The 20,989-nt window shown below is 61.2% G+C and overlaps 4 protein-coding genes across 4 annotated transcripts in view; all 4 read right to left on the bottom strand.

The window, feature by feature from the left end:
- The window catches only part of ABCA2 (ATP-binding cassette, sub-family A (ABC1), member 2), an 18,992-nt gene extending 14,412 nt beyond the window's left edge, over window positions 1-4,580 (bottom strand). The window contains exons 1-4 of the mRNA XM_006863674.1: window positions 4,515-4,580; window positions 1,249-1,342; window positions 940-942; window positions 11-122 (exon numbers count right to left, since the gene is read on the bottom strand). Coding sequence (XP_006863736.1) covers window positions 11-122; window positions 940-942; window positions 1,249-1,342; window positions 4,515-4,580 — 275 coding nt within the window. The remainder of the gene's footprint in view (window positions 1-10; window positions 123-939; window positions 943-1,248; window positions 1,343-4,514) is intronic.
- A 33-nt stretch (window positions 4,581-4,613) lies between these two features.
- LOC102825360 lies at window positions 4,614-12,751 on the bottom strand. Its single transcript, XM_006863791.1, has 11 exons — window positions 12,693-12,751; window positions 11,743-11,801; window positions 11,554-11,602; window positions 11,107-11,266; window positions 10,501-10,677; window positions 9,666-9,835; window positions 8,566-8,734; window positions 7,263-8,273; window positions 6,562-6,598; window positions 5,902-6,051; window positions 4,614-4,861 (listed from the first exon to the last, which is right to left on the bottom strand). Exons 1-11 carry the CDS (start codon window positions 12,749-12,751, stop codon window positions 4,614-4,616), a joined length of 2,289 nt encoding a protein of 762 aa, XP_006863853.1.
- A 423-nt stretch (window positions 12,752-13,174) lies between these two features.
- Window positions 13,175-18,465, bottom strand: NPDC1 (neural proliferation, differentiation and control, 1). The gene is made up of 9 exons (XM_006863790.1): window positions 18,354-18,465; window positions 15,577-15,723; window positions 14,539-14,673; window positions 14,277-14,450; window positions 14,131-14,197; window positions 13,969-14,053; window positions 13,804-13,883; window positions 13,351-13,447; window positions 13,175-13,267 (listed from the first exon to the last, which is right to left on the bottom strand). The coding sequence occupies exons 1-9, from the start codon at window positions 18,463-18,465 to the stop codon at window positions 13,175-13,177; spliced, it is 990 nt and encodes a 329-aa protein (XP_006863852.1).
- Window positions 18,466-20,703: 2,238 nt separating this feature from the next.
- ENTPD2 (ectonucleoside triphosphate diphosphohydrolase 2) overlaps window positions 20,704-20,989 on the bottom strand; it is a 5,006-nt gene continuing 4,720 nt past the window's right edge. The window contains exon 9 of the mRNA XM_006863789.1: window positions 20,704-20,907. Within this exon, the coding sequence (XP_006863851.1) occupies window positions 20,704-20,907 (204 nt within the window). The remainder of the gene's footprint in view (window positions 20,908-20,989) is intronic.

The raw sequence follows: 20,989 nt of genomic DNA, 5'->3' as shown, positions 1-20,989 counted from the left end.
GGACACTCACGTGGAGTTGGTGTACTGCAGGAAGCCAAAGTCATCCCGCTGGCCGTCTGGGCACAGAGACTGCATGACAGGTAGAATGCCGGCAGAGGTGAGGGGTGCAGCTGTGTAGAAGGCTACAGGGACAGGCAGGGAAGAGAATCCAGAAGGACCAGGGAAGTGTAACCAAGAGGGGAGGGAGACAGACCAAAAGGAGAAATTTGGAGAGTCAGGAAGGAGGAGGGCTTCAGGCAGAAGACAGTGGGCAGAGCGCTGGGCCCCAGCGGTGCCAATGACTCCCGCAGGTCAGAGGTCAAAGGGCCACCTGCCAGCCCCTACCCCAGGACCCTCAGGCTTCCCTCTCCCCTCAACCACCCAAATCCAAAATCTGCCCACAGAGTTCCCCCACCCCTGGAGGTGACCTCTGACCTTTCTGGGCAGCAAGTTAGCAAAGTGAGTGCAGGAAAGCCCAAAGGGAGGTGAAGGTAAAGAAGCCAGGCTAGCCCCACCCAAGTTCCAGGCTAGCCCCACCCCAGTTCCAGGCTAGCCCCACCCCAGTTCCAGGCTAGCCCCACCCCAGCCCCAGGCTAGCCACCCCCCAACCCAGGTCTGCCCTGCCCCAGCCCCATACTAGGCCCAGCCCAGCCCCAGGCTAGCCCAGGCACCCCAAGGCAGGAGTACACTGTCAGATGACCCAACAGAGAGAAAGCGACACCCTAGCAGCTTGACCCTGCCCAGCTGTGGCTCAGCCCCAGACCCTTTACTGCCCATCACCCGTCTTGAGACAGTTGTCACTGACAAGGTGCGGGGGGCTCCGAAGCCCCAGACAAGCCAGGGGGAGGTTGTTAATGCAAGCAGGGAGGGGTGCTCAAGCTGCACCAGGAGGACCCCATAGGGGCCCTCCCGCCGCTGCCGCCTGGGGTCCAGCTGGATGAAGCGCGCCTGCTCACTTACAGACTGCATGCGGGCCACGGTGGAGGAGGGCACAGACCATGCGTGGATTGGGCGGGGTCAAAACAGAACAGAGGAGACCAGTGAGTACCGTAGTCACGCTGAGAACCGGTGTCCATGGTTGCTTGTGGCCACCAAGGCCATGTCCTTCTCTGAGCCCACCCGTAGGCTCGGAGCACAGGACCAGGACACAGGTAGGTCTCAGGAGCCAGGGGACAGGTGGGCACATTTGTGCAGGCACATGCACACAGAACACCCGTGCAGATGTGGTGAGGACCCCCGCCCACTGGCCCACCTCACACAGACTCTCACCTTCCTTCACAGAGATGGTGGGCTTCTTCTGCCGTAGTCCCAGCAGGATGAAGAAGAGGACCAGCGGGATGAAGATCTCGAAGGCCAAGACCCACTATGAAGGGAGGTCACATGAGACCCCCATCTGGCCTAACCCCTCCCAGCTCTCTCTCCTGAGAACAGACCAGCCAGGAGCCCATTTGCAAAAGTTGGGGGTACAGGAGGCCGAGCCAGACTCTCCAAGGCCAACCAAGGTCTCAGCCCTTTCCAATTGCCAAGAGAGCCGGTGGTATCTGGCCTCCCAGCTCTGCTTACCACACAGGGGTTGAAGGAGGGGTTATATTTGGGTCACCTGCTCTATGAGGAGCTTCAGAGCCAGCAGGGACAGACCACTCAGCTTGTGGGCCACTCTGACCTATTCAAGTACCAGCTCATCTTCCCCTACCTCTTCCTGTGGTTGGCCTGGCAGGAGGATAATTCCCACACTTCCAGGGCTCTGAGCAGCACCACCCAGCCCCCAAGCAGGAGGCTGGGAAGATAGACCAGGAGCAACTGGAAAGAGGGTGGGACCGCCCCCGCCCCTGAAGCCAAAAGTACCTCCTTCTACCCTCTACCCTCCCTACAATGTAAGACTCCAGGACTCAGAACCAAGGCCCTGTCTCAGACCCAGCCTCAGCCCAGTTTTCCCGGAGCTGTTGCTGCCCAGGAGAGCCACCACAGTGTGTCCTGCCATGCGCCTGTGGCTGAGTGGGAGGAAGGCCAAGACCCCAGGCCAGGCTCAACTGAGTCCTGTGGGCCGGAGCTTCCTGGCTCATGACGGAGGGAGAACAGGGGCCTGGCCTGGGGAGAGGCTGCTCTGACCCTCATCCCCACCCAGCTTGGACCACATGACACACAGGATCCCTTCATCCCCTTCTGCCTCAAAACAGACTTCAGAGACCCAGAGCTGTAGCACCCGTCGGGCCCAGGGCTGGCCTGTGCCCGGAGTGGACCAGCTGCAGTGTTTATTGAGGCAGATGACAATGGCGCTCTGTGGCCCCAAACATGCCCACCCCAGTCTGTGCCAGCCTTCACCCCTCCCAAACTGGGTTGAGCCCAGAGGTTATCACAGGCACCCACGAGGTCGCTCAAGCAGGCGCTGGTCACAGGCACACAGCTGCATGGGAAGGTGGGTGCTGGAGACCGGGGTCACAGCCACAGTGCCAGCCCGACTCACACCCACCCCCACCGGGCACCACAGCTTCTATAGCTGCAGCAACAGGCCACAGCCACCTCCCCCATCACTATAGCAACGGCTGCGCATGAGCTGCTGGGAGGAGCAGGGGAGGCCTGGTTGGCAGTGGAGCGGCATCTGGTTACAGGCCAGCAGCACACGTTCAGTCCTACCTGGGTGCCCCACCTGGCTACTGCACCTCAGTGCCTGCAAGGTAGCCCAACCTCTGTCCCTCAAGGCCAGTGCCCCTGGGCATGGGTGTCCACCAGTCTGAACCCTTCTCACCTCCGTACCTCACTCCTACTTCATCAAGGGGGGTGGGCAGCAGGTGAGGCCTAAGGGCAGCGTTGCCAAAGTAACTGGAGGGAGGCAGTGCCACTGGGATTAAGGACAGAGATCTAGCTCCTCCTCCAAGCACAGCCTGAGGTCCCGGGTTGCCTGGTGTCCAGCTAACCCGGAAGGAATGGGCCACCCTCACAAAGAGCTTGCTAGAGGGGAACCTGCAGGGAAGAGGATGCTTGCTCCTCACTGTCCCGACACTGTGCCTTCCACCAGATACTGCCCCCCCCCATTGCACAGAACACACAACATCTGTCTGACCCAGCCCAATCCAAGCGAGCTCTGAATTGAAAGAGGGACGCATCTCCAGCCCCAGGGTACGCACCACGTAGGGGTTCCACACCCCACTCACTTGGCTCTGAAGCCAAGGACCCAACCAAATAGGCCCTGGGGAGAGCCAGAGAGGGGACAGGGCACAGAAAGGGAGGGCGTGGCCCAACCTGGCAGTGGAGGTCATTCTCAGGGTGGGTACACTTTCCAGGTGCCCCTACCATCTGCTGCTGTTCCCTTTCCAGAACCTGAGACTTCCAGGCGCTGCTCCCAAGCCCTGCTGTGGGGGTTGGGTCCTTCCGGTCAGGAACACCTAGGGTTGATCCTAATGTGGGCTCCATCTCCACTCAGGGGACCCAAAGCTGAAGCTGGGGGCTGTACCCTAGGCTACCTGGGGCTGCACATCTCCTCCAAGTGGCTCAACTCAGTGGGATTCAGGCACCCCAGAGAGGGAGCGAGCGCTCTAGACCTGGGCTCCCAGCCAGGGCCAGAGCCCTTGGAGGGCAGGGTGATGCCAACCGCCTCCTCCACACACCAAAACTCCAGCTCTCCTGCTGTCCTTTCCAAAGAGACCCAGGGCCACCTCAGGTCCCTCCTCAGGGAGCCAAGGGCCCTGGCCCCTCCCTGGAAAAGCCCATTCAGAACTGAAGCTGCCCAAACCTCTTGCTGGATGTGTTGTCCCTGCTTCCAGATGTTCCTGTCAGCCTTGGCCCAGAGGCGGGGTGGGAGATAGAACTAGCAAGGGGTAGCCCCCCAACCCTGCTCCCTGCCCAGGGCTCCTTCCCTGACTGGGTCTGTGCCCGGTGCCCTTCGCCCCTGGCTGCCCTGGGTGGGGGGAGGGAGCTGGGGTGGATCGGCCTAAGGAAGAACTGTTCCCAAAGGACAAAAGGGTGGGGAGACTCGGGGTGGCAGAGGCCGGGAGAACAAGGACGCTCCTGATGGCGCGAGAATCACAAGCAAGGGCTTGTGGATTGACGGAGGGTGCGCAGGAGGAGGGGGGAGGGAGAGAGGAGAGGTACCCCAGCACCAACCTCGACTTGAGGCCTCCTGCCCAAGGGCAGAGGGGCAGCGGAGGGAGGGAAGAGAGAGAGAGGGTCCTGGCAGGGGCTGACGGAAAGGGTCGAGACTGAACGCCCTGTCCTGGATGCGGGACTGCCTACATCCCGCAGCCAGCCGGTAGGACGCTGCGGAGGGCGTCTGTCCCGTGACTCAGCCGAGAGCCCGCAAACGTCCGCGGCACCGTCCGGGGCTGCGGGCAGGGCTGTCGATGCCCAGCAGCTGCTGCGCCAGCCTGCCGGCAGGGGTCCTGGCCGGCTGCACAGCTGTACCCTCCCCCCTTCCCCCCCCTCCCCGGCGATCCCCGCAGCTACCGGGGTCTGCGCGGCCAGATCCCCAGCCGGCCGCACGTGCCGCGGGCGCCTCTGACCCACATCGCTGCTGGGGCGCAGCACCGCGCCGCGCTCACCGGGCTCCGGCGCTTCAGCGTCACGTTCTTCCAGAGCAATAGCTGCAGCTGGTGTAGGAAGCCCATGGCGGCGCCGTAGCCCGGCCGCTCTCCAGCCGCTCAGAGCCGCGTCCCGTTCCCCTGCGCGCCCCACCGGGCCCCACTGGCCGCCGCGCCTCTCGGCATCGTCGCCCGCGCGGGGGCGGGGCGGCTCAGGCGTCCGGGACCGGCTCGGCGGCGGCTCCGCCCAGGCGGCGACGGCAGCGACGGCGACTTCGTGCCGTCCCCCGCGCGCCCCCACCCGAGCCGCCCGCGCTTAAAGGCGCCGCTCCCGGAGTCCGCAGCATCCACCAGGGCACGCCCCAGACCTAGCCCTTACCCGAGGCCCCGCCCCCGTCAAGACCCCAAACCCGCCCGCCGCCCCACCCTCAATCCAGGACCCCAACTCCCTCCCAAAATCGCATTCCCAGACCCCGACCCTGAGCCCCGACTCCAATCTTGCTTCAAATCTCGTCTCGAGCCTCAAACCTGGGCCTTTGCTTCTGACCCCACTCCCTGCCTCAAACCCTGATCTCTGCCCCAGACCCTGCCCCAGCTCGACCCCTAAGCCTGCTCCCCTCTTCGCCCTCGATCCAGATCCCCACCTCCCCGCCAAGACTGAAATCCCCGCCCCAGAACCAGACGGCGCCCCAAACCCCAAACGCCCCCCTTCCCTCGACCGTGACCCTTGCTCCAGACCCCACTCCCTGGAGAGACCCCGACCCTCAAGCCCTCACCCCGTCTGTTCCTCGATCCGATCCAGACTCCTAACCTCCCCACAGGACCCTAACTCCCGCTCCAAACCCCGCCCCCGCCCCAGACTCAGACGCCCCTCAATCCCATCCCCAACTCAGACCTTGACCCCCGCGCCGCCAGGCAGTTCCTTGTCACAGAGTTCAGATTCCAATCCAGACCTTCCCTAACCCTGCCCCACACTCTCCCAGGACCCCTCCCAAGACCCAGGGTACTTTGTGGCACCCAAGAGTGGTCCCTGCACTCCAGGTACTGGGAGGGGCTCGACCCTGAGGTCACGCATCTGCCAGGCCCATACACAGAAGGAATATCAGTAAATGGGGAAAGCCCTCAAAAGTCCACTCCCAGCCCCCAAGAGGATCACTCCCAGGGACACATCAGGAAGGATACCTGATGAGGCACATCCTGAGCCACACCCTCAAACAGGGGACGTGGTCCAGGAGCTGTGGCTGGCCTGCACTTTCGCCCACAAGTTCCCCATGTTCCTGAAGAGTGAGGAGGCACTGTTGATGGACAGGAAGGGCTTATTGATCCCGGAATTGCTCCTGCAGGGGGTGCAAATAGGGTGCATACGGAAACTGAGGCTGACTTCTCTGTAGTAGCTGGCATCTCTCACCCTGTCCAGGTGCAAATCTGGTCTCTGGGGTGGAGTCCATCCCAAAGAAATGACCTAGAGCCTGTGGGCTCAGCCCCAGCTCAGGCAGAAAGGGTTCGGGGTCCAGCCCCATGAGGCCAGCAGAGGGCAGCAGAGAGCCAGCCAGCATTGCTGGAGTGGAGAGCCCCGTTTCAGGTCGGCTGTGCCAGCCTGCCTCAGTTTCCCCACCTGTAATAGGATGTCTGGTGTCCAGTATCTGGGACACCCTCACCTAGCTTCTAAACTTCAGGACACTTCCTTCTCCCCACTGAGCGCTCAGAGCTGGGTCAAGTGCAGGAAATGACTGGCGGGTCTAAGAGCAGCTGCCATTGGGGGAGGGGAGGAGCTGGTACCACGAACCACGGCTTCCTGCCTCAACGGCTGCCCACCCCACCTGGGCAAGGACAGCCCCAGCCTCTGCCCCAGGAACCGGATCTAATCCCCTCCTCCACATTTCACCCAAGGGCCCTTCTTCTCACATTCAGTCCCCAGTAAGGGGGTCCATGGCCACACGGCTGTCCCTTGCTGCTCCCATCACTGCCGGGCTGCCACCAGCAGTCATGTATCAGAGCCTGTTTCCCCAGGACCCTCCTGCCAGGGCCTGTGGCATGGAGCAGTGACTCCTGTCAGACCCCCCTTCACCACCCACTTTGACCTTTTGGGGTTCAAGAACATCTCCCTAAAAAGCGAACAGAAAGGAGTGAGAGTGAGCTAGACAGACAATGGGGACTAGGGCTTAAGGGAAGCATGTGGGAAGGAGCCTGTTTACTGGGTGGAACACGGAGGGGCATGAGGTGGGGACAGGGACATGGAGGCCCTTCAGCCTCTGCACAGACCAGACACAGCCATCCTCGCTATTCAATCTTTACTAGTTCAAGTCCCCTCCCTGCACGACAACCTGCTCATCACTGCTAACTGCCCACACATGGGGTCAGCCACTGTGGAAGGAAGCAAGTGTTGCCACTGGACCAGGGCATTTGGGTTTTGCCCTCCACAAGCCTGAGTGCCCCAGCCCAGGGCCCTGCTGCCAGTCCCTCTATGTCCCATGTCTCAGTATGACCAGGGTCCCACCCAAGATTCATGGAAGGTGGGCTCTGTGCCCACCACTGACTCCCTCCCTGCTCTCCCCTCCCCTTCCCCAGCCTGTCCCCAACACCCAGCAACCTCCCCCTGCAAAGCCTCTTCAGTTCAATCTCCCGAGCCTCTGGCCACAGTCTCCGCCTTCATCCAGCAGGACCCTGAGGGGGCCGGATGTCCTGTGGTTTTATTTCAACATCCAGACCTCCTCCTCCCCCCCTCCCCCCCACCCATCCCTGGCAGCCTCCAGCCAACTGCACTCAGACCTGGAACCAGCCCTCAAGGTCCTCATAGACCTGGCCGCGCGGCAGGTGGGGGAAGCGGGCACAGATAGCACAGAAACGTTCTCGCCAGTCATTGAGTAGCCGCACTCGCAGGTGGTCATGCCAGGCAAAGAAACGCTGGTAGCAAGTCTCGTTCATGCTGGAAAGGAAGCTGGCCAGCTCATGGACGGAGTCGAAATCCTCCACATGCACGAAGGCATCAGGGGGTGCAAAAGCCTCGTAGTTGGCCCTCGGGGGGCCCAGCACCACGGGCACGGTGCCCGCCAGCAGCGCATTGCGCCAGAACTTCTCCGTGATGTAGTCTCGGTGCACGGAGTTCTCGAAGGCCAGATAGAAATGGTAGCGGGCCACAGTGGGCAGCAGGCAATCTGCACAGAGTGGCCGCCTGTTGGCGCGGCCAAACACATCGATGTGCAGGTGAGGTGCCAACTGTCGGTACAGCTTCGCCCGCTGCTGCCGCTCCTGAAAGTTACTGACCACCCAGGCAGCCAGCCTACTCTTGACCGGCGATGGTGGTAGAAGGGGTCCTTCAAGGGGCTCCAGGCGACCATAGGGCACAAAGATGTCCGAGTCACGGCGATAGCTCAGCACCCAGTTGAAGATACCTCCGAGGCGGCTGAGGCCATGGGTGTGGCTGGGTGACTCCATGGAGGCCCAGACCCAGGGCTGCCCACGCGGCCTCCTGTCCAAGGGCAAGTGGACCCGGCTATTCTGCAGCTCCCGGTGGTGGAAGACCACAGCATCGGCACTGGCCAGCAGGCTGCGGTTGGTGCTCAGGCAGCAGTGGGCAGCGCCAAAGTGTGAACAGGTTTCACCAGGCAGGTCGGGGGGCTGGTCAGTAAAGGGCCAATGCCAGATGAGGATGGTGAGTGGGGGTGGGGGCTCCAGGGGTCCCCTAGGGGCTGGCATGGGGGGCCACAGGAACCACAGGGCAGAGAGCAGGGCCCCCCCGGTCAGGCCCCACCAGGCCCACAGCTTCTGTCTGGCCAGGACCTGCAGAGGGGATGAGAGGAGGACAGGCAGTCACTCTCAGGTGAAGCCAGGGACACCCCACCAACCCCTCAGCCTGGCTTCCCCACCATGAGGCACTCACGGGAATTTTCCAACTGCCGCCGTCGCCCCAGCCACTGTCTCAGAATTAGTCAAGAAATCCCGGCTTTTAAATCACAGCGGCCACCAAGCAAAAGCACCTTAAAATCAAAGCTACACCTACACACTCAGCCCCTTCAGTGCCCTCTGCCCTAGGTGAGTGAAGAGGCCCCCTTCTCATTCCAGCCCCACCCACAGGAGATGGGGAGGTCTTCAGCATCGTCACCTCTCCCACCCCTGCCTCCCTGTCCAGGGCTCCTGGACATCGTATCACCTCGTCCAGGTGTAGCTCCTGACCAACTCCCAGAAGACCTGAGCCCCACTGCTCACCGCTGCCAAGGGGGTCTGCATCTAGGCAAGTGACCCTGGGCACACAGAGGGCAGAAGGAAGGCCTGATTGGCTGCAGGGAAGGTGCCCACGTGGGGCACCCCAGAAGGACCCAGACCACCGCCCCGCCCACTGTGACCTCACTCACTTCCCCACTCACCGCCTGCTGTTCCCTCTGTGGAACGTGTCTTGAGTCTGCTGATGTGATGTGTTCAGCTGTCTGCCGCAAGACTGAGGTTTCTCCTGCTAGCGTTGCTGGGGCCACCACCCCACCAGGAGCCCTAAGGAAGTATCTCATCCCCAGGACCCCGATCTCCAGAGGGCTCGGTTCCCAGGAGGCCCCACAAGAAGCAGGGTGGGGCAGGGGGGCTGCTGTGTAGGTGTTCCACTGGCCCAGGGTCCTGGCCAAACTGGAGGGCCGCCCTGGGGTCTCCAGGTCACATCCTCTGGGCCACAGCTGGGCGGGGCAGGGAGGGGGGCTTTCCAAACTGGAAAGGGAAGGAACCATTCTATCCCTGACGCAGGAGGGCAGGGGGATGGCGCCTGGTTCAGGAACAGGAAGACTCCAAGGCCGGACCCCCCCCCCCCCATGGCATTCTTTCTCACTTTCCCTCTGTCACTCTCTCTCTCTCTCTCTCTCTCTCTCTCTCTCCCTCACCCCCACACACACACACACACTTCCCTCTGGCTGCTCTGAGGGTCCATTTCCTTCCCCTTTCCCTCTGGCCCCTCTGGATTGGAAGGGTCACCCCAGGGGCTGGGAGGGTCATGGCCTCAGCAGCCTCCCCCAGAGGGCCCCAGCTCTGGCTGCACCCTACTCTCAGCCAAGACAGTGCCCCCAGCTGCTGTCCAAACCAGTCCCTGGTGGGGCGTGTGGAGGTCAGGCCCTTCCACAGTGTCTGTGAAGCCCCGGACCAGGTCCCAGCAAAGAAAGTAACCAAGAATTGTTGGTTAGGCCTACCACGCACTTCTGGAGGCCCTGGCCTGGTACACTCGAGGCCCACTGGCTCCTGGCCACCGTGAGGACTGTCTGGCACCAAGGAGGGTGGAGGGAAGTCTGGGAGACTTCTAGAGTCTCCCCACCCCCTGCCCCGATAACCTCGATAACCTCCCGGTCAAATGGGGAACTTGTGCAAGACTGATGGGGAGGGAAGGCTGAGGGAGGTAGGAAGCCATCAGACCAGCCTAAGACCCGGGTTCTTCTCCCCCCAACCCCTTCCTTCCAGAGTTGCCTGGTTTGGGAGTGATAACGGAAGGGCATCTGTACTTTAGCTCACTGGCTTCCTGGCAGGGCAACCCCAGGGGAACCACACCCTAGCCTTGGTGCCTGCCTTCACCCCACTTGTCTCCCTGTGATGGGCGGGGAGCGGGGGCCTGCAGGAAAGACATGATTCTGCAGCACTCCGCCAGGGACCTGGGCATCCTTCCTGTTTGCGCTGCCAGCTTGGCAGGGCCTCGCCACAGGCCCCACCTGCACCCACAGCCTTCCCACCACATGCTGGGTCAGGCTACCCAACTTTCAGCAGACTGGTATAGGTTGGTGGCTGTGGCAGCCTGGGAACCTACTGGTAGGCACCGAGGGGCTTGGGGAAATGGGTTAGAATGAAAGAAAGTGGGTGAGAGAGAGTCAGAGGGAAAGCCGTGGGTGCCACCCTGCCATCTGACCCTACCCCTGCACCTCCTGACACTGGGTTCCCTGGTACACAGGGGTCAGGACTAGGCAGGCAGTCTTGAATCTAGTAGCCGGTGAGTATTGTGGTATCAGCATCCCAGCTGTCTTGGACATGAAGCCCCAATGCCCACCTCACAAGTCACCCACGGAGGGATCTCAAAGCTGAGGACCCTGTGTACGGTTGTGTCTGAGGCGGAGGGGGCGCTAGCTGCTGGCCTGTGAATCCTGTCCCCTACAACAGCAGCTGTGGGCTCCTGAGCAGGGATCAGGCTGTGGGAGCCTCTCAAGGGCCCCCTGGTGGCTGAATCCTGAAGGCAGCAGAGAGGGCAGAGGTGGAAGAGGTGGGGCTGCTGGACTCACTGCCAAGGAGGGGCTGTATAGAGAATGAGCCTGGCAGGCTCCCCGAGGGGCATGCCAAGGGGGCAGCACACAGTGGTGCTGGGATCCAATTAGCAGGGCCACTATCTCAAGGGCACGGTACCTCCCTTGTGACCCTCACACTGCAGGCCAGCTCAGTGAGGACCCTCCCATGGCCAATGCTCCCCTCTGATGTGGCACTACACCTAGGCCTTCCTGGATGCTCCCTGTCTGGGCCCCCAGGCTGGCAGAGGGTGTAACCTACCCCCCGGTATTTCATTTCTTATCAATGGGATCACAGCAGGAGTGGACCAGCTGCAGGAGTGGGGGTCTCACCAGTGTCTTGGGAAGGGGTGCATCAAGCCAGCTGTCATTCCTACCTCCCCAGGCCCCTCGCTGGTGGGAATGGGGGGAGGGGAGGGGTGGTTGGTCTGATACCAGATCTGGGGTGGGGTCCAGCCAGAGGGCTGAGGCAGGATAGGTGTCCCAAGGTGGAACTGGGGCTGAACATGGGCACAGCAGTGGAGGCCGAAGCTACAGCTGGCAGGTGACCAGGACACTTGGGCAGGGCCCAGCCAGGCTCCTCACTGGGGGTTAGTATCTCCAGAGCTCAAAAGGGCCAGGGCTCACTGCACCCCAAGTCCTGGCCCTCACACCTGGGGAGCTGATGGAAAGCATGGTGGCTAAAGTGGACTGACAAGGGTCTGGTTGGGTCAGCCTGGGCAAATGGGAGCTAGGAAGCGACTCGGGGCCTGGGCAGGGCAGGTGAGCTGCAGGCCCCCCAGATCCTTGCCTTGTGGAAGCTCTGGAAGGGGGCCTCCTTTTACCAGAGCCTTGGGGATGGGGCAGCAGGCCCTGCGGACAGGTTTGGGGTCCCTAAGAAGGTCAAGAAGATGGGTACACTGTGTGGCTGCTTTCAACACTCCGATCAGGCTAGAAGGGTGCTGTCTAGGCCTGGGCATCCATGCTGAGGACTGGAACACGACACGATCTCCCCCTCAGAGGAACTCAGGTACCTGCTTGGGGGAAGTAGAGTTGAGAGACAATGAAGGAGTCTGGGGGCCCATCTGAGACCCTGGGAAAGACCAAGAAGGAGTGGTCCAGGGTATCCAGGCATTCCCCACCTCTGGGCCACAATGGAGGTTCAAGGTGGGCTGCACATGGAACGATTGTGTACTAAGGAGGCTTACTGCCATGTACAGTGTGTGTTGGAGGCACAGGGGGCGTGTAGGCAACCCTGAGCTGGGGCCAGGGCAGAGGTCACACAGGTCCTGGGCATGACCTTGCAGCTTCCTGGGACAAACTTGGCTGCCCTCTTGCATTCTGGAGCCAATATGGGAGCAGGGTGGCAAGGGCAGGCACCCAAGGCCCCAAGGACTGGCCTGGAGTTCCAGGGGTGTGCTATAGGCTTCAGTCATGTGACCAGCACTGTGTTTGCTTGAGCAAGACCCTGACATCTCTGAAGCTCAGTGTTTCTCCTTTCACTTGAGTGGATTATAAAACAAGGACATGACTCTCCACTCCCCAGTCTGCATAGGATCCTGGCCCCTTCATCCCAGCCTGTATCCTGTGGTGCTACCCGGCTTCAGGTCTATGGCCAAACAACACCCACCCTCCTAGGAGCCTCTTGGTCCCTTGGTTTGGAGAGGGGCGAATCCAATCTGTCACTGAAGCTTCCTGGCATGTCCCCTCACCCTCCTAGTCCTACCACCTATACGTAGCATGTGTCCCCCAAGTCCCTCTGCTTGGCATGCCTTAATACCCCAAGACTCTAGAGGCCCAAAGATGGAACCCACACCCAATGCTGAATCCTAAGTCCCCTTCCAGCCATCCACCCCCTGGAGAACTAGGGCAGTGGAGGGATGGAGATGGGGTGCATGTATGTGGCTCCTCTCTCCTCAACCACACAACATGGGATTCCCCTAGGGAGCCAACCAATGCTGAAGCTGGCTTGGCCCTCTCTCACTTAGAAGATTCTATACAGGTGGGGCCTTCAGAGGAAGAGAGGTAGGGGGCAGCCGCCATATCCCTTCAGCCCTGTGAGAGGGTCTTCCCAAGCACAGGAAAGAGCGGTTGTCTGTGTGGGGTGAGGGAGAAGTCCCAGGCCCCCACCCCCACCTCCAGAGTCCACCCACCAGACCTCCAAATACTGAGCAGCCATCTGTCCCCCCCGATCCCCAAGAAGCCACACTCAGGCCTGGGTTTGAAATGTACTTTAATTGGCTTTAGTCCCCAAGGTGCCTCTGGTCTCCAGGGTTCTTATTGTCTCGCCCCCTCCTGTTTGGGGTTTGGATCCTGAACCCAGAAGCATGGGCAGGGAGGTGGTCCCAGCACTAGGGATGGGCCGGGGGCGCAAGCACAGACTGCTGTTAGAACTGTTCTTTCTAATGGCAAAGCCAGACTCCAGCCCTCCCCCCAGGAGACGAGGCGTGGGCGTTGGGCTCCAGGTCACTGCAGTGGGGGCATCGAGCGTGAGACCAGCGGGGGCGCAGCCAGAGAGGAGTCATCAAACAGAGGGTTCCGTACCTCCATCTCTCCTGTCTGCAAAGGCGGGAGATCAGGTGAGAGGAGCTAAGCGGGGACCCCCTTTTTCCCTCTCCCCGACCCCCCACAACAGCGCTCACCGGAGCCAGACCCGGACATTCATACACGGTGAAGTCCCCATCTTCGTTCTCCTCGTCCGAGGACGCCAAGTCCAACTCTTTGGGCAACTCTTTATGCCTGGGGCAGGGCCGACAGAGGGTGGGCAGGGTCCTGGGTGGGGTCCTTTCCCCTCCCCCCCTTCCAGGTGGGCCTGGCTAGGGTCTGAATCTCAAGAGTAGGAAGTGGGCTCAGCTCACTGCAGCTAGAGTGGAGTTGCCAAGAACCCGGGGTGGTTCCAGCAGGTTGGACCCAGGGGCAGTGGCCAGGTAGAGGGGGAGGTGGGGTCTGCGGATGGTGGCCAGATCCCTGGGTGGGGACTCGGTCAGGTCCCAGAGAGAGAGCAGTCCGGTCCCAGGGTGGGAGGGCCCACACAGGGCGGAGGCAGCAGGCGGGGACTGGAGATGGTGGCTGGGTCTGGGATGGGGGCTACTCACCGCTCTAAACACAGCATCTGCTGCCTCTGGTGCTGATAGTGGTACATCTCAGCGCTGTGCGCCAGTCGCTGGTCCCCAGGCTGTGGGCGGGTGGAAGGGGTCAGGTAGCAGAGGGAGGGGGTGGGGCAGTGGCGGGTGGAGGGCAGAGGAGGCGGGGCGACGCACCGAAATCCGGGGCGATATTGGGGAGACAGGTCCCTTCTGCACCGCATAGTCCGTCTTCTGACTCAGGCGGATCTCTCGTTGCAGCCTGCAGGAGCGTACGCATGAGAGCCACGCAGGTGGCCACCACCTGGGCTGCGCGCCCGGCTTCCTGCATGAGCTCACCTACACCAGCAGAGGGCGGCCATGGCGAGGGCAGCAGCACCAGCTACGGAGCACACCACGATCAGCACTGTTGGGAGGAGAGCGGTGAGGGCGGCTGGAGGGTGCCAGGCCCCGCCTTCCCCGCCAGACCCTCCAACAAGACCTACCAAGGACCAGGCCGTCCCCGCGTCCACCTCGGGGCTCCAGGGGGGACATGTGTACAGGCCCCGAGGACACTGGGGAACCCAAGGAGGTGTGGGGTGTAGGCGTTGGGGCTCCCTGAGAGACGGGGAGGTCCAGCTCAGGTTCCTGGCCCCGTTGCGAGAGCCCCGGAGTTGCCGCTGAAGAAAGACGGCAGGTTTTAGCGGAGGTCCAGGCTGGGGTCCTCACAGGCGCAGAGGGGTGGGTCCAGGGGAACTGTGGTCTCACCAGGCTCCAAAAGCTGTTGTCTCCCCTTGGGCTGCGGCCCATCCGTGCGCCTCCAGGGCCCTGCCTCAGGCTGAGATATCTCCTGAGCTAGCAAGTCGATCTCATCTTCCAGCCTGGGTTGGAGGGAGTCCCTCCCTAGGAGACCAGAGGCCATCAGCCTCAGACGGCCTCCCAGGAGGGAGGGGTTACATCTGGAAGTCAGGTCCTGGGCCTGGGGCCAAGCTTCTGTGGGTGGGAGGCCCTGGGACCAGTGGAGAGCAGGCATGGGGGTGGGGGGTGCTTGCATTCACTTGCCATGGTGACAAGTGAGGGCCCTTCACAAGAACATCAGTTCCCAGGGAAATGGGGTGGTAGGCAAAAAGGGGAGTTACTAGGGAACAAGACCAGCCCCGTTCCCAGTGCTTATCCCTCAAGGGTCCCCACAAGGCCTGGGCAGACCAATAGTACCCCTTCCCTACCCCGCAAACATAGAAGATGACCTGCAATGCCCCAATTCTAGATCATCTCTTCTGGTCAAGGGGAGTCAGTGACTCTGCCTAGGAGTAAACCCAATCACCCAGGATCAGGAGGAAGGGAGGACAGGGCAAGGATGAGGCGTTGAGGGGTCCACAGTGCAGGCAAAGGCTCCCAGAGAGACACCCACAGAAAGAACAGAGAAAAAAGCAACCTTTTGGCTTCTCTGCACTGTCCTGTCAAACTTAGAGCTCTCCGCAGTCGGCTGGCCTCACACACCAGCCCCAGTGTTGAGCAGACGCTCTTCTATGTTTGCTAATCAGTGGACAGGTCGGTGAGTGAGGAGGGAGCAAGGAGGGCAAGACTGGCATCCACGAGTGAGAGCCTGTGGGATTTTCTTCTCCAGGGATCATCCCAACACTAAACACTGCGTACCCTTTGCCCTACGAGGGGAACTTGGTGAGGCAGGAGTGGATGGACACCTGATCTGAGAGCTGCCCTCACAGTCCTGAGAGCTGAGGGTGGTCCTTCTGCTGCCAAGGGGGATGGCTTGGCCATAGGAGGCGGCCAGAGGTATGCACATACCCAGAGGCCGGCGGGTCCTGGGCACGCAGAGTCCCTGCTGATCCTCCTGGAAGGGCTGGAGGCAGGGCCCACAAACATGTGCGCCCGGGGGGCACCGTGTCCGCCTCCTCAGGGCACAATCTAGGCTCCCGGGGCAGGTGGCCGCATCTGGGACAAGGCAGAGGCAGAAGCCGTCAGGGCCCTGCTCGGAGGCTCAAACACCTCCCCCACAAAGCTGGCCAGGCCTGGCTCCGGCCATTGTTCTGGGTGAGCCCTTCCTCCCTGCTGCCTGAGATCAGAACCAGGAAGACAACCCCAAGATTGATCGGAACTGCCTTGCCCCACCCTTTCCCCAGAGCCCACCTCCTAGGCCTGGTCCAACTACCGTACCAGAAAAAGTGTCTCTAACTGTCTGGTGTGCTGGTTGGGGCCTTGCCACCCCGAAGCCCACCCCCTCTGTGTGGCCTGCAGCCCCTCCCAGGCTGGGAGTTTGGAGGGGTAGGGCCCAGGCCTGCTTCTCTGGCTCAGAGGCGGCAAAGGACTGCAGGTGATCCAGCCCTCTCCAGTGGCCTAGAGCTACCCCAGACCCCCACTGCCCCACCCCACAGTCCTAGAGAGCAGGTCTGGTGGCTGTCACTCCCCTTGTCCAACCTCTAGCTATTGTCCCCAGGACACAGAGTCTCTGGGGGGGTCACAAAGACCTAGAATGGAGCTGGTCGGAGCCACCTGCTTGGGAGAAAGAACCGGGGGCGCTGGGGGGTTTCACTCCCTCCTGCCACAGGACAGCTAGGGGCCTGTACAGGCCACGGCGGGGCCTCTCTGCCTTTCAGTCCCTCAGCATGCTGGGACTCCCAGGTCTGGGTCCACACCAGATTGTTATCCTTGTACACATGGCCAGCTGGTCAGCCTTCCAAAGGAACAGAAACCCATCTTGATACCGATGGGGGAAGGAAGGCCTGAGGCCCTGCCTCAGTGTCCCCCCGAGATGCAGCAAGTGAAGGTCCTCAGGCTGGGGACTGTGCCTTCCTTCGGACCCAGTCAGATTCAGAAGGGTAGCCAGCAGGGGAGGCTGACGACCGTCCCTGGGCTGCCCACGTCCTCCACTGCAGGCTGGGCCGCTGGGGCTCAGGGCAGTAATGATGGAATGCCTGCCTCTGTCCTTCTCCAGACCTTAGCTGACCTGCCTTGGTTTCCTTGGTAACCTGACACTCTGCCTGGGGCTGTAGGCATCCCTTCAGACAAAGTTCCAACAGGTCCTGTAGCAGGTGGATTGGGGGTGGGAGGCCGTGCACAGACTCCTATCCAGGCATCCTCACCCTTCACCCTTCACCACGGGACCAGCAGGCTCCAGAGTCTGGCTGGAGCCTGGGGCTGGAGCTGGTTAAACATTAATCCTGTGCCAACAAGTCCGTCTGGACCCCACCCACTGGCTGGGCACTCGGGAAGCTGGGCAGACCCTGCCCCCGATAGCCCAGAGCCCACCAGGTGAGGGCAGGGGCCTGAGGTACAAAGTGGCTTTGGGGTCTAGGTCTTCCCTGACCACCTTCCTTGAGGTCCCCTAGCCCAGAAAGGCAAGTGAGGGCCCTTCACAAGAACATCAGTTTCCCTCAGCCTCGGGGAAACAACAGCTGGAGAGTGGCTGGCAGCCTGCCACCTGGACAAGCCCAGAGCCCCTGCCAGGTCGTTGGGCAGTGCCTTGGGCACTAGAGACAGGAGCAGCTGCCCACAGACGTAGATATAAAGCTGTACCAGCCTATACGCAGCCCCTGGACTCAGTACAGCAAGCTCCAGACTTTTTCTATTGGAGGCCCATCTGTCCAGTCTCTACCATCACCAGCTGGTCAGCCTTGAGCCCTCAGGCCTCCATGGAGCCTGCCCTGGTCATGCCAACTTCTCACCCAGGGGCACTGTGCCCAGGAAGAAACCAGGCCTTATGAGTCCTCACAGGCAAACCCAGATTCCCCCGGTTAGCATCCTAGCTCTGCCACACAGTCGTCACTTAACTCCACAGTGCCTCAGTTCCCTCATCTGTGAAATGGGTTGCCTGGAGGACAGATGGTAGGAGAAATGTCTGGAACTTCATCAGTGCTGTGGCACTTTAGCTGCTTTATTCTGTCAGGATCTTTGTCCCCAGACACCTCTGGGAGCTGGGCACCATCTCCCTTTTTAGCCTTGGAGGAAGGTATATTCCAGGCTTAGGAGGCAGGATTCTGGCTTCCTGTGCCCATATGGGAGGTGATAGGGCCTGTCAGGGACCTGGGCTCCTGGCTCTACCCCAGAGGATGCCTCAGAGCCTAAGGGGCTCTGTGCCAGGATCTGGGGGTGGGGCTCTGAGGCTAGAAGACCACCCCCACCCCCAAACCAGAACAAGACCCTTAGCCTGGGAGAGGGCTGTTAGGGAGCCAAGGAACACGACAGTCGTTGACAAGCTCATCAGAGGCACGGAGACAGGGAGACTAGGGCCTAGTGACAGACCCCTGGGCAGACATAGTCAACAAGGCTGCTGACCACCCGGGGTCAGGCCCGCCCACACTTAAACATACACAACAGAGCAGCGCACAGGGCAGTGGGTGTCTGGCCCCCGAACCAGAATCAGGACCACAGGGCGCCGCGGGTGCTGAGACGCCCCCCCACCAAGACAAAGGCAAGAAGCGCATGAAGTTCATGTTCGCCGCCTGCACGCCGCACCCGCGCTGTTTACCGCACCCGGGGCAGAGGAGTGGCGCAGGGCGGTGGTGGCCAAGGCAGCCCCAGCTCCCCGCCGTGGAGGCCCGGGTCTGTGCCGCGCACTGGCTCACCCGGACGACTGGCGGCGGTCCCGCGCAGGGCCGCACCGAGGACGAGGCCTGAGAGCAGGAGACGCAGCAGGCGCAGGTGCCGCGGAGAGGGCGGAGGGACGGGCGTCGCCATCCTTCAGGGTCGTCGCCGGGGCAGCATGGCACCGCGCGGCCCGGGACTCGGCGCGGGATCCGGACTCCGCGTCGGAGGACGCGTAGGAGGAAGTGGAGACGGAGGCGGAGGAAAAGGAAAAGCGGCCGCGGAGGCGCTGACGCTGCGGCAAAGGATCCAGGATGGAGGCGCGGCGGCCCCAGACGCGCACGCGAGGAGTGCGCCTGCGCATTCGTTCAGCGGGGGCGGGACGGCGCCTGCAGGCTGGGCCCCCGCCTCCTCTTCCCAGCCCCAACCCGACCCGCTGTAGCCTCGGCTCTTGCAACCTTTGCAGCTGTTTTTTCCTCTGCTCCTCCTGAATCCAAGACTGGCCGGGGGTGGGATTTCCCAAGATGCGCTCTCACCTCCCCCTCCCTGTCGGGCTACCAGCTTCCCATTCTACTCCCTATTCTTGCTGGAGAGGGGATCTGTCTGGACCTAAAGGAACGAGACCCTGGGACACCGGACACGCAGGCGCTACGGAGAAGCGGGTGCACAGGGGTGCCGGGGCACTCAGGCACGCAGTGAAAAGCAACCCCATTCCAGAACGAGGCTGAGCGGACTGCTGAGCTCATGAAAGCCACCAGAGGGCGAGAGTGACCTAGGTTGTTGAGCATGAGCTGGGAGCTGTCCAAGGTGGTCACCTTGGGCCCAGATAGGCAGACCCCAGGAGTCCCTAGGAGGATCTTGGCTAGCATAGCAGCTTACACGTTGGTTCCTATTTTTAGCGATCCTGTAGAGCTTCCAAGGAGCCGCTGGTAAGCTTGAACCGCTGACCTTGTGGCTCAAACCAACCTTGCAATCCAGTGTTTTATCCCACAGCACTATATCAGGACTCCCCAGGAGTTCTTGCTGTTGTTGTTGTTGTTGTTAGGTGCCATCGAGTCGTACCGACTCATAGCGACCCTATGCACAGCAGAACGAAACACAGCCCAATCCTGGGCCAACCTCACTACTGTTGCCATGCTTGAGTCCATCGATGCTGCCACTTGGCCAATCCATCTCGTTGGGAGTCTTCCTCTTTTTCTCTGACCAGGAGTCCCTAGGGCCCCACAATAGCGAGCACGTATAACCCCCTTCAACTACCTGCTGTCTTACGGGAGCATGCCCCATGACATCCCACCTGGCAACCGACTCCTGGCCCACATCTTTGAAGTGGACAAGGGTGAGAGCTTGAACCCATGCTTCTTCTCAGCCTTTAGGGCCTCAAGACTCTGACGCTGGGCCTAGTGACCTTCAGGTTTGTGAAATGCCTCCAAAATGACAGAAATACAGGAAGGATGAGCAGAGCAAGATAACCTCCACCCTCCAGGCACTGACCAGACAGTAATAGTGTTTGAGCTCATTTCACAGGAAGGGAGGGAGGCCCACAAAGACCACGCCTCCCCACCGAGCTAGGGAGGGGGCTGCAGGAGCAGGGTGATACTGCTGGGCCTCTTGGGGATGCAAGCGGAAGGGACTGACGTCCCCTAGGATTCTACTGCTGAGCACTGCATCGCTAGCCTTCAGCGATGAGGTCCAATCTCATCCTTCTATTGACAGAGAACTGCCACGGCCCCACCCACATGTGAGTCCCTCAGGCCTGCTCTAGGCCAGGACCCGCCTCCGGCCTGACTTAGGTCACTGGTGTGAATCCAGGGGCTCCATTGAGACATCAATCCCAGGCCACCTTGAGCCCAGGGAGTCTCACCTCTAGGCTGAGGAGAGGGAAGAGGGCCCAGCGCAGCTGGAGTGGGGGCAGGCACCAGCAAAGAGGACCCACCCGATGAGGACTATACACTGCTCTAAGAAACAAATTTATTATAAAATTCTTACAAGTAAGCGCTGGGCTGGTTTCCAGCCTATGGGCTCTGACCCTCCCACAATATGTAGTGGGAGGACATGCTCGAGGATCCTTGTTTTCAGAATAAAAAAAAAAACCTCACTCACTGGAGAGAAGACAGAGGATGAGAACCCTCACAGACAGGCAGGGGGGGTCTGGAGACCCCCACCCCCAGGAAGTGGACAGGAAGCAGATACCTTGAGACCAAGCCAAGGCCTGGAAAGGGGAGGAGAGGCTGGAGGGGACACAATTGGGCTCCTCCCTTCCACCGGATCCCATGGTGGGACTGGGCGCCTGAATCCCTGTCTCAGTTCCGGGTGCATTAGGACTGGGTGCTGGGGTAGAGGGGGGAAGGTTAGGGGAGATGAAGACGCTGGGGGCAGATCCCTGGCCCGTCTCTAGCTGATGTTTGATGACTTGGCAGCGCGCGCCCGGCGCAGCAGGAGGAATAGTGCAGCCAGGAGCAGGAAGGAAAACAGCAAGAGGAGGACCACCCAGGAACCAAACTCTGAACTCTTGCGCAGCCTCGGTGGTTCGGCTGGGATCATGTTGGTCAAGTTCAGCATGTAGCCAAGCGCCCAGCCTACAGATGAGTCCCGGACCTGCAAAGAGCATGCGGGTTCAGCCTCCACGAAGGCCTAGAAGTCCCACCCCTCGGGTTCCTGCTCCGCCCTTCTGAGAGCT

The sequence above is a fragment of the Chrysochloris asiatica genome, unplaced genomic scaffold (assembly GCF_000296735.1).
Source record: "Chrysochloris asiatica unplaced genomic scaffold, ChrAsi1.0 scaffold00056, whole genome shotgun sequence".
Lineage (NCBI taxonomy): Eukaryota > Metazoa > Chordata > Mammalia > Afrosoricida > Chrysochloridae > Chrysochloris > Chrysochloris asiatica.
The sequence above is the reverse complement of the archived record's forward strand: the minus strand, read 5'-3'. Positions and strand labels throughout refer to the sequence as shown.